Raw genomic sequence first — 12969 nt, 5'->3', positions numbered from 1 at the left:
GGATAAAATTCATCTGAACTCCTACAGGGGAAAAAAGCTCAAATGGAGCGCAGAGGCTCTCTCACAATAGGGAAATTTGCAATTGACTAAATGCGAAAAGGTTAAATGCCAAGTTCCACTTGTAAAAACGTAGAAAAAAACCTAACTTTTTTCATTTTTGTTTTGTTTTGTTTTATTCAACTAGCTTAGAGGGGATCTGGCATGAATCAGGCTGTATTCACTATTAACCCAGCTTTTAAAATGCACATATTGTTACTCTGAAAACAACCGGGAAGACCATTAACAGAGCCCGTAATATGCTAATTAAGAACAGAGCCATTTCATCCAGTGCAACAGCACAGAGGCATTGTGGGTAATTAACTATCTGCACAGACACACATAGAACATATCAAAACTTTTAAATAAACATTGTTTTCCTTTCTTTGTTTACTTAAGCATGATAAAATATCGGCACGGAGAGAATAGGTCAGTCTGAACTGTACTTTAACCCATGCATTGGTCATATGTTTAGATCCAGCCGGGGACTAAATAGAGCAAGGCTTGGCTTAGCAAGGCTGATAAAACGCACCCAATCTAAGTGAACTCTCAGTAACCTGCTGAGGCAATCCAGGGAGATGCTAGCTAGGAGCTCAGCTGCTTTGGTCTGGTATCTGCAGGCTCCAGACTTCTGAAGTCAGAAAGCAATGGGGCATCTTTCAGCTGCTGACAGCACATTTTAAATACTGAGTCGTTATTGTTCAATCGTATTGACCTGCTCTGTAAGGATGCATACCTGACCAATGGATCATATCAACTCAAAGAATGTGAAAAGGTGTCTTTCTCTGGATTATTGAAGTAACATATCCTGTATATAATTAGTGTTCATTTAATTTAGATCCCAGTTCTTGCTTATGTTGTTGTCAATGCTATTTTTGCATGCATTGTATATTTACAGTTAAAGTCAGAATTATTAACCCCTTTCATTTTTTTTCTTTTTTAAATATTTCCCAAATTATGTTTAACAAAGCAAGGAAATTTTCACAGGTTGTCTGATAATATTTTTGCTTCTGGAGAAAGTCTTAGTTGTTTTATTTCGACATGAATTAAAGCTGTTTTTTTTTTATTTTTTTTACCATTTTAAGGTCAATATTATTAGCCCCAATAAGCTATATTTTTTTCAATAGTTAACAGAACAAACCATCATTATACAATAACTTGCCTAATTACCCTAACCTGCCTAGTTAGCCTAATTAACCTAGTTAAGCCTCTAAATGTCACTTTAAGCTGTATAGAAGTGACTTGAAAAATATCTAGTAAAAAATTATTTACTGTCATCATGGCAAAGACAAAATAAATCATTGATTAGTATGAGTTATTAAAACTATTATGTTTAGAAATGTGTTGAAAAAAATCTTCTCTTCATGCAAAAATTGGGGAAAAAATAAACAGGGGGGCTAACAATTCTGACTTCATATGTAAATTATTTTTTTCTTCGGTGGATTGAATTATACATACTTTATTGAAATCTTCCTTGAAATGATGTTTCTTTATAATTCCACCAATGTAATTCAGTTAGGAAAAAATTAAACAAAGCTTTGTATTCACTTTGTCATTATGTTTAAAAAAATGTAAGGAAATGCTTTATTTAAATAAAATTTTGTAACCAAATATGTAGAATGAGGGAATGCTGTGAGACAGCAGGCTGATATAGGAAGTAATGACAAACACGCAGGGATGCCTTTGAAATATATTCAATTGTGGGGAGCTGGATACCATTTTTGTACTGCATTTTTGTTGAAAACCAAAAGCAACACAATAGAAGTGTAAAGAAATACAAATACTTTTGAGAAAAGAAACATGAGAAAATGGATATTCAACCCCAAACCCCACTGTCTTTATTCATAATGAATACAGGTTATGTGGCCTCAATTAGCCAGTCGCACTCCTCCTCCGTCTGTCTCGAAACCAACCCTTTTATAATGTATGTATGTATGTATGTGCATATATATATATATATATATATATATATATATATATATATATATATATATATATATATATATATATATATATATGCATATACAATCTTTTGTTTTTATGTGTAATCGTATTTTTGAGTTATAATTTCAATAATTATAAATATGTAATTGTATTTTTGTACATACACAAATTTTTATTGTGTAAAATAAAAGTCAGTGATAAAATACATTTCTGGCCAATATCAGTTTTTAAAAGATTATTATATCTGTACCATATTGCAGTGTGTTCTACAATTGATCTAATTTTAATTCAAGCTGTCTATGTAATTTAAGTTGTGATATAAAAAGCAATAAAATAATTTTGACAAGCATGTTTGATTTGGAGCTGAATTCAGCCTCTTCTGTTTTGAGCAGATGTTTGGAGAGAGTGTATTTATTTCAACCCACCAACAGCTCCTAAAACAACTGCGGAAAATAAGGAAGCCAATATGATTCTAGCTGTGCCGTTTCTCCGCTCAGATGCATGCAGACTATCGCACAAGTGTCTTCCGCCTATTTTTCCATTCATTCCTGTACAAAAGCAAACAGGGGCGACTCGCTTTAACTGTCCTGCTCTTCACCAAAAGCTCTTTTCCTCTCTCTCTTTCTCTCTCTCTCTCTCTCTCGCTCGCTCGCTCACTCACTCACTCTCTCTCTCTCGTTCAAGCCCTTTTCCCCCTCCAGTACTTTTTCCTGCCCCTCTCTATTTATGAAAACGTCACTTCAAGTCCCTCCCTGTTTGAATCTCATTAGATTTTTTTTCTTGTGTGTTTCTCCCTGTCAATAATCCCGAATCCAGACTCTCTCTATTTCCATCCCTCTCTATCTGTCAATCAGCGCCGCCTTTGAACTGAAAACCACTCCGACCAACTTCAACTCCCTCAATCCGAGCGCCTCAGCTCCGTCTCCGGCTTCTGTTTCTGCCAAGATTGCCCTCTTCTTTTTGAGTTTTGAACACTCACCCAGCCAAACGCCACTGCGAGTCCCTAAACTTAAAACTCGGGATTCGGGGATCACACCAAGATCAAGGGTTTAAAAACTTTTGGGTGTTTTTGGCCCCCCGCAAAATTAGCGCTCCTCGGGAAAAATGCCGCAGCTGAACGGCGGTGGAGGGGACGATCTGGGTGCGAACGATGAAATGATTTCCTTCAAAGACGAAGGCGAGCAGGAGGAAAAGATTTCGGAGAACTCCTCAGCAGAAAGGGATTTAGCAGATGTCAAGTCTTCTCTCGTAAACGAGTCGGAAACGAATCAAAACAGCTCTTCGGATTCCGAGGTAAGTGACAAATAAGCGCGAATCCGCGACTTGTCCACAAGTTTACATGCACTTTTTCCTGCTTAAACACGCTGCTAACTAGCTAACGTAACGATCTCCTCGCTGTGATTATTCAATGCATTCCCTGTGTTTCGTTGCATTTCAAGGCGGAAAGACGGCCTCCGCCTAGATCTGAAAGTTTCAGAGACAAAACAAGAGAAAGTTTAGAGGAGGGTGAGTGCTTCTTTTCTCTAAATCTCCTTCTTTTTGTTTTTGCACAGGACAACAACACGGTGCATCGGTTTCACTTTGCTTCTGCACATACGTAACTTACAAAGTTTTTTGGGAATGTAACTTAAACTAAAAGTTTTCCTCTTTTCCCCCCCGCCATGTTAGCTGCAAAAAGGCAAGATGGAGGGCTGTTCAAGAGCCCACCGTACCCGGGCTATCCATTTATAATGATTCCCGACCTCACGAGCCCGTACCTCCCGAACGGATCGCTTTCTCCGACCGCGCGCACAGTAAGTGTTTTTCACGTCTTTCTGCAGCCACATGCACGTAGCTAAAGCACCACGTCCATGTTTAGGGATTGCTTTGGTGGGCTGGTGAACTTCTGCCACACTTCACAGTCTGCACTACTGTACAGTGGCACGCCGTTCGCGCGGACACACTGGCCGAGCGCTGCCAGCCCGCGAGCGAGCGCGTGAACAGAGCCGCGCGAGCGGCGAGTGCAGTGGGACGCGCAATGTGCTTTCATGACGTGCACAAAAACACAGACACTGGAACTTTAATCTCCGCTCTTATTATTTCTTTTCGTTTTCCCTGACACTCTCTGGCAGGTTGCGGTTGTTTAAGAACATTTTTACGGCTGCTTCTTATTTTTATCGTAATTGTTTATGTGCTTGAATAACTGCTAGACGTTATATCGTTTGCTTTAGACTAGACGCCTAATTTTACAGTAGCGCAGATTACCTAATTTATTTAACTAAAATCTTAATGTACATTTGAATTTATAATAACATTGTTATTACTATTATTAATGTTTTTGTCGTTATGATTTGTGCACTTGCAAAAAATAACATTCTTTTTATATCAAACCCTCAAAATAGAAAGCTTGAATTAATTTATAATGTAAGTATATTTTAAGTAAAATCAAAGTGGTGCCTTGCTTATTACTGCCTGTGCCTTTTTCTGCTACTTAAATTGAATTCCTTATGAACAAAATCGAGGTAGAAGTGACAGAAATTATTGTGACAGTTTAAATGGATGGAAACAAAGATGCTCTTATGACATGGCGATGAAAACATTTTTACAGTGTGCCACATAAAACGTCATTTATCTGAGCTAATTTATGAGTCATTTATCCCAGCTTAGCATAATGTCGCTGGTGTTATTTAAAGAATGCAATGCACATAAACATTATTGCCAAAGAGCATCATGGGAAATGTTTATGGTAATTAGTGGAAGTCATTCAATCAATTTGTGATCGTCAGAATGAAAGCACATTATTGCTCATACCACACTTGAATCCAGTGTAGTAAAATATTACTCAGTAGCGTCAGAAATATTTTAAAATGAACAATTATTTTGAGTTATATATTTGCATTTGTTTTCATGGCATGGACTTTGTGTTTAGTGCATGCAGCATGTGATAATTTCATTTGAATAATGTTTATATACAAATGTAAATACAAAAGATGTTGTTTAGATTGGGTTTGGCTTTGCATAGTTATGCATATTTGTCCAGCACTTCTCTTGGCATCAGAATGAATTAGAGTTGATTGATTTAGTCATTTCCTTATTCAAAAAGACTAGTTTATGTGTTGTAAAAATGCTGTTTATGGGGAAATAATTTTTCAAGGATCAGGAAAATTGTACTGCTATTCCTGATTTCCCTAATCAGCTCCAGGCTTAATCTGAAACGTAAAGATGCGCTTTATGACAGTGACGTGATGTGCAACCTGAAGTGAGTTGAAATATCCTGCTGTGAAATTGTGGATTTAACTTCAGGTGTTTCATTTTATTACACTGTTTTTTAATATCAGAGACATTTTTTTGGTTTGTTGTTGAAACATCTGACTGTCGTGGAAATTGCACGCTTCCCAAAACATGCTGAATGTTTTTTTCACCTGCTGATCATTTCTGTGCTGATGCTCAACGTTTAAATATAAGTGCACAGAATAATAATGAACGCTTTAGTATAGCAAGTGCAAGGAAAATGATGGAAGGATTTGACACACAGCGTGTTTTGCTCGGTTGTGAATAATCTCAGAGATGCTTTTAATATGAGAGTTCTTCTACCTGCCGAGATGGAGCCTGCTCTAAATCGTTGGCTTATTCATTTAAGGCTACCAAGAATATAGAGATCTCCCCTGGAAGTAGGATCATTGTTTGATTTATCCTCCCCTATATGTGGGAGTCAACCCAGGACTCTTCTGGCCCTCTAGCCTAAATATTCTACCCGTAGATATAGTGAATTTCTTTATAGTTGTGTGTTGTAATGTTTGATCTCTACTGTAACCGGGCCTACAGATCTCAGTCTTTGACATTGCGCTGTAGCCCTTCACCCCGTTTTTTTTTTTTTTTTTTGTGCCATGAGGTCTGCTACCTATGAGCTGCCTGGGCGTCCGACCCACACCGCTTTGAAGTTGAAAGCCGTTGTATTCATAAACGCATTACTTAAGTAGAGGATAAATAATTCACCTGAGCATCGATTAGCTGTCGCTTCGTTTAACGAACACAGTGGGCTTGTTGGGTTTAGCTGCCGACAACGTGGCTTTTAGCAATTTTTGAGCATTTTTAAAAAATAATCTAAATTATATTTAATAAAAGAAGATGATTTAGTTCAGTTTTATTTTATCTCAAACATTTTAAATTAATTTATAAACCATTATTTAAGCTGTAAAGGAAGAGTGTATGCCGAATGCCAGTATTGCTATTAGACAATTGACAATTTTTTTTAGGACAAAATAAAATTCACGTAAGCCTTGTGTCAGCTGAATTTCCCTGACGCTCCGCTCTTGCAATAGTGATGAAATGTTTTTCCTTAACTGTGTTTGAGAGTGGTTTTAATTCGCCTGACCCCTGAGAGCTATAATAACGGTGAGTTTGTATTTCCAACCACTCAATCGGAAAAGCTTTACGATCATTTGGTAGCATTTAGCAATTTGACATGACGTTCTTCCGACAATGCCTGTGCACTCTTCTCTCCCCCCTCACTAAGACTGCAGACAATAGCCACTCTTCCCCCTTTTCATCGAGAGCAGTTTGCGTGCCGAACACACTCAGTGTGTGTGTGTGTGTTGTGGTTGGAAAGGTGCTGGGTTAACTGGGTGGCTGTAGGCTAAAATCACACCTCAACAGGTCTGTGTGGAGGGGAAAGCGAGGTAGAGCAGAGGTCTGGCCGGCTGAGTTCTGGCAGGGGGCTTTATGCCCGTAAATCCACTGGGTTTATTTACTGCCTCCCTGACTTATGAATGTTAAGATATTTGACGCCACCCCTGGCCCCATAATTCCTTAGGCCTGCAGACTTTTGGCAGAGGTTTCAGGTTTCAACGTATAATTATGCGTAGTTTAAAAAAGGAACAAATATAAAAATAAAAAAAAACTTGCAACACCCAAACGCACTCTCTGAAATTAGGAGCAAAGAAAAAGAAATGCAAAGCAGAAAAACATGCACTTTAATATCAAATATTTACAAATGAATTAATATTTGAACTGTAGATGCCTTCGTTCCTCATGCATGTACATATTTTAAATAAGCGTGACTGAATCTTTTTAAGCTGAGACGTCAGCAACAAAGCTTTATCGTATGGATTATGCGTGTTGAATAGACTGTCGTGTGAGGTGCAGGAGATAGTTTAATACGGATTTACAGGGATAGACTCGTACCTTATCAAATTGGCTTTACATGTTAATGGCCCCTAATTGCTATCCGCAGGGGGTTCACTGAGCTACGCGCTCGCGTTTTGTGCCGCTCACCGCAAAATACACTCCCAGTTTATTTAGAAGGTTGCCATCCTTTTGTTTTGCAAATCACTTTTGTTTACAAAGAATGGCAGAAGCAAGACTCCCTCTTTCTCTCCCTCTTTCTTTCTCCTCCTTTTCCCCTTTTTTCTCCTCCTTCCATCCAACACTGCAACAAAAAAAAAAAACCCAAACGGTTTCTGTTTGCGAAGGCTTGATAAACACCCATAAAAAAGTGCAATCTGTTTTGGATTTGTGCAAGTTAAGTTGGGGAGCAAAGTTTGGCACCATTAAACTGAAAGCGGGGCCTGTGAGACATTAGCGGCGCACAGCACATTCTCAGGGCTTAATTAGTCCAAACTGTAATTGTTCATGGTCTGCCAATAGGAGTAATGCTCAGGAAGAGTGGAGTTGCGCTAAATCGGCCCATGGTTTTTAAAACAATAAATCACTCGCATATTTGTGTCGTGATTCAGATAGAGTCCCGACCTCTCCCATCTCGACATGTGGTAAATTGTAAAGTCAATGAATCGCAGATGTGGGTGGGGGGGAGATCGGAGGGGGTGGGCCGTGAAAGAGTACAGTACGGTTTTGTTAGTGCTTGGTAAATGAATGGAAAAGATTTGTGCTGTAAATATTTACTGAGATGTGTTTTTTTTTCTTGACTTGCTGTGCTCAATTGTCTTACGTTGATGATTTTGGCAGGCTGCTCTCTATGATCGTGTGTGAATGTAACCTGGAGTTTTTTTCCCCTATCCTGATTGTTCCTTTCTCCCTGTGTCACGCTGGTGTTTTTCAAGGCAGCGTTGTGTATACACAATGTTCTGCACTAGTTCAATAGTTAATGAAGGTTTCTTGTTCGGACGTGGACTGTTAAGAATTTCGTAATCGCGGTGCAATAAATACATTTTTTTTTTTAAATAAAATTTTAGCGAATGCCTTAAATTGTCAATTGTATATCGGTCAGTTCCTTAATATATCTCTTTTGCATTTGTTTTTAAAGCTGCAAACGCAATGGAGTAACTGATAAATGGGGAACTCAGATAAATGCCGTTGTAAATTGTGTGTCTGCATTGGCTTAGCAGCTGTGTGTTGTTGACCCCACCCCTCACCTCTCTCTCCTCTTCGCCATTTATTTCCATACACAAAGATCAACACAAAGATCGTACTGTACGTCTGGAATGCAACTTTTGTCATCTGTTAAATATAGTCCTGCTGCTGGCCTACACGTTGAGGGGCTCCTCAAACATGGAAATGAAATTACTCTTTCTCTCTGTGTGCACATGCACCGTGCGCAGGCCTGTGCAGCTGTATGATAGCTGCGTGTGAATTCTTAAATGACAGGCAGATTTTACTGGGGTGTGTGGTGATATGGGCGAGATTTCAAATGTGTAAATACATTTGTACATTTTAAATGAGACAAGAGATGTGACTTTTAACATGAACATATTGCTTATTTTAACATATAAGAGCTTTTCTTATTATTTTTAGGAGATTTTTATTAATTAATTGATTTATTGTTTGACCTACACTACCGGTCAAAAGTTTAAGGTCAGTAGATTTTTAAAATGTTCTAAAATAAGCTTCTCCTGCTCACCAAGGCGGCATTTATTTAATTAAAATACAGTACACATTGTGAAATGTTATTGCACTATAAAATAACTGTTCAAAAGTAGTTTATCATTTAATTTAATAATTTATTCCAGTGATTTTAGAGAGGAATTTTTATTTTAGCAGTCACATGATCTTTCAGAAATCACTCTAATATAAATTATTATTGTTGTTGTTGTTCTTCTTCTTATTATTATTATAATGGTTAATAGTAATAAAATGAATAATGACTGGAGTAATAATTTTATTTGAAACTACTATTTTATTCACAAGAATTCAGTTATTTAAAATTTTAACAAATATTTAACTTATTTTTACATTTTATAAATGTAAGGGGGAAAACATGATAATTTTTCTTTAAAAAACACTCCAAAAAGTAGTGTATATATTTTATTTTATATTTATATAAAGTTCAGGAGGGAATCAGTTTCTTAGTTCATAAAAATTATATAAATATAAATAAGCTGTTTGTAATTTAATTACTGTATAATATGTTTTGAATATTTAAGGGTCATAATGACTTGTCACTATATTTCATTTGATTTATGGACATTAAATTTTTTGAACAAATCTGGTAAAAAGGAGCTGAATATTAGTGGAACATTGTGTCAATTTAAAAAATAAATTAAAACACAACTCTGGAACAAAATAGTTAGTTAAATATCAAAATAATTCAAAAGAAGCCACACAAGAATTTTGGTCAGCAAATAATGTAATATATATATTTCAAAGTAAATTGGCAGCTTCCATGTTATGTTTTCACACTGAAATGTAATTTGTTCTTTATTTATATACAGTGCTCAGCATAATTGGTTACACCCCATTTTAAAAATATATATTTTTTCTCTATTTCTCAGTGAATATAGGCAATGTATTTTGGTGCATTTAAACAAAACAGTTTTATTAAATATTTATTACAGATATATTTATTAAAATAATATTTTAGTCACCAAACATATTTAGAAATTGAAAGAGATTACAATAAAATTTAAGCTCAATATTGGAAAAAGGAAAAAATGCAACCTACAAAATTTCAACAAAATTTTTCCTCTTTTTATAATTTGTATTTGATATTTTTCTATAACATATAAATTTGGGTGTACAAGTTTTTGGATTGTTATCAAAATCTTTTTGTTAGATAAGCTCCAGATTTGGCTTCAATACTGACCTATCTAATGTATATGCACAAATATAATATTTTATAGCTTCCTATTATAAATATGAGTTTAAAAGAGAGATTTCTGAGGGGTGAATAAATGAATTTTACATTTAAGATTTACTGCAGTATTCATAAAATCTGATTAAAAAAATAATATTCACTGCTTATATCTTGCTGTAAAGGAATGTTATTCTTTGCTTGATTTAGAGAAGTTTATCTTGTCCTGTATTGGACTGGAGCTGAGGATTAGGAAAAGCGGGAAAAAGCGGGGTCGATTTGCCCGCTGTGGTATAGTGGGGGAGATGGAAGACGGAGAGGAGGGAGATGCACAAAGACAGTCTGAATAGGGCGCATAATTGCTGCTAATGTGGGGGCAATGAGAGTGGCGACAGTTCCTGGTTAGATGTCCAAACAATAGAGCCCCCAGGCCTCACATTTATCTCCTAAGGAAAAAAAATGAGGGAAAGAAAAAACACAGCAGGAACTGAAAAACGACAAGGAGGAGGTGACAAGTTTATAGTCACGTTTGATGGACAGGCCATGTGTGTGGTATTTTTTTCTTCTTCTTTTTTGTTGTTAAACGAACAAGGCTAAGTTATTAATGCTTCCTGATTCCCGCCTCGTCATCAAAATGTCGGCTGGAAGGTTTCCAGCATAGAGGTTGGGTGACGCTGGTGGAATTTGGTTGTACTGGGCTTTTGTTTGGATTGGAACGTGCTCTGGTTGGGCCAAAGTGCACACACACACACACACATGCTTTCTGGAGCGTCCATCTAAATTGTATGCTTAATGATAGGATAGTGCAAGTTTCCATTGAACAAGTTTCAGTGCTCATTGGCAGAAAGACTTTACTGTACATACATTATCAGACTTTAAAACATAATGATTAGCCTTGTCAGTACGTCAGGCGGACCACTAGTACAGAAAACATAATGACATCAGAACATGTGGTAAATATTCTCCTCTGATAAAAAGCCTGATAGAGTGACCATCACAGTCTTTACACAGGAAGTCTGTCACTGACATACGTTTTCAGTCTAACTTCTGCACAGAACTTCAACAGAAAAAACAAATAAAAACCCACCACTATCTATTTATAAACCTGAAAGTAGGACAAAGTTCTCTTCATTAACGCATGTTATTGAAGCTTCTAAAAAAAGATGAAGCCTGACCAGTCGCTTTTTTGTTTCTGTATTTACTATTCCGTCCAGTGAAACGTTTCTCTTTGATAAGGAAGTGAGCTAATTTAAAGTCCCACTGACAAGTTTGTCTTCTAGCTCTGATTGCAAATTGAGATTTGATAATGTTGCATCGCAGAAGGTGAAATCCTGTTTACTCGGATAATCTGCATTAAGTCCTGGAGATATGTCGGGTGCATTTTGTATGGGTAAAGCACATAATTGAGAAAGTAATAGGTGATAAAACTCAGCCCATGTATTTTTAATCTTCTAATTAAACTTTTAATTGCCAAGGGATAAGCTCTGAGCAGGGCCCAGAGTGTGTGCGTGTGGATGCGCGTGTGCTTGTCTGTTCACTAATGAGTTTATTGCATGCTTGTTTCTAGCAAAGGTACTGCATTCGGAATGGAACAAAAGGTGAAGGAGATTTTCTACCAGGGTAGAAGAAAATTAATCCGCTAATCAGGGGTTTATATTAAGATTAGTGGCTGAAGGGGCCTATATTTGCATGCGTTAAAAAGATAGGTGCTTTATGAACTTGAATTTGAGTTGTTTTTATAAATACAGATCTTGTTGTTTATCTGAAGATAACCCTCCCCTGTGATAAATAACGGGCACGCAATGGCGCTTTTGGAGCCTTATGCTATGCAATTTCATTGTTTATATCCCACTGTATGGCTGTCAAACAATATAGATAATATTTTCAGCTGATTAGCATTGTGCTTGTCATATAACAGCTTTATTTTGTGGGTTGTTTTTTTAAGGGTAAAGCTCATATTAGAGAAAATTTACACCTCAAGGTAGGGCTGCACGATTCTGGCGGATAAGAATCAAGTTTTTATTTGCTTTAAATCAAGATCACGATTTTCTCACGATTCTGTAGATGTAAAATGATGGCTAATATGAGTAGCCTATTATTATTGTTATTTCTCAAACATATTGAAACACAAAAATAATAATATTAGGCCTATGTGTAGGTCTACTGTTGGTTAAAATGCTAAATTCTGTATAGACTTGGAATGGAGGATGGAAGAATGCAAGAACACATGAAGTGTTTTCAGCACAGACTGTTGGAAATGTTGGTCTGTTTGTTTGCACATTTTCACCCATAAGGATTAGCCTGGATCAACTGTCGCTGCCTCTACATCTCATTAGAGGACGGTGTGAACACTCAGTATGGTCGATTCCAAAATGCAGTGAATTGACTTCCCTCGCTGAACGAATTGTCAATTGCATTGTGAGCAAGAGGTGTAATTGAATGGAGGTGTATCTTTGGCCAGCTGCCCCTAGGGCTCTGCAACTCTGATCTGTGTTAGCCAGAGGTAGCAGATGTGGTGTCTGATTGCAACCAGTGTCCTTTCACAGTGTTAAGATCTCAAATACATAGAGGAGGTGTAATTCAGCAGCCCTCCGAGTTAAATAGAGATGATGACTGCTTGCCAGTCGTAGTGAATAGTGATCTTTCTCCACCGGCTATCTGGTGAATGGAAAGATTTAGCGATGAGTAGGAGTGATTTATAAGGAAAGAGAGTTTAATCCTGACCTGGAGCTATTTTCTTTGGCCAGCAATCGGTTTAAGCGATGCTGGTATGGAATAGGCAATGACAGTGGCGATGTGACGTTCGTTTAGATGCCCTTTAGAACCGGCAGTTTTTCTTTATCTTCAGCTTTACAGCACCTGTATCTTTATGGGCCGTCACGCTTTGCATTTTTCAAATATCAATAAAGATAAATGGGCTGCTTTGCCGTAGCATGGGATGTCGAAGTGAAAGATTTTAGGTCACTAAGAAGAAAAATGATCCA

The 12969-nt window shown here is 37.1% G+C and overlaps 1 protein-coding gene across 43 annotated transcripts in view; it reads left to right on the top strand.

The window, feature by feature from the left end:
* Positions 1-2785: 2785 nt before the first annotated feature.
* tcf7l2 (transcription factor 7 like 2) overlaps positions 2786-12969 on the top strand; it is a 122112-nt gene continuing 111928 nt past the window's right edge. For 42 of the 43 annotated variants that reach the window (XM_087274632.1, XM_087274631.1, XM_087274653.1 and 39 more), the window contains exons 1-3: positions 2795-3273; positions 3420-3486; positions 3649-3773. In XM_087274632.1, the coding sequence (XP_087130758.1) occupies positions 3085-3273; positions 3420-3486; positions 3649-3773 (381 nt within the window). In that variant the 5' untranslated portion in view covers positions 2795-3084. 43 annotated transcript variants of the gene reach the window in all.

Source organism: Danio rerio, chromosome 12, assembly GCF_052040795.2.
Source record: "Danio rerio strain M-AB ecotype USA chromosome 12, GRCz13ab, whole genome shotgun sequence".
NCBI lineage: Eukaryota > Metazoa > Chordata > Actinopteri > Cypriniformes > Danionidae > Danio > Danio rerio.
Note: the sequence above shows the minus strand (reverse complement) of the source record. Positions and strands in the feature narration are given on the sequence as shown.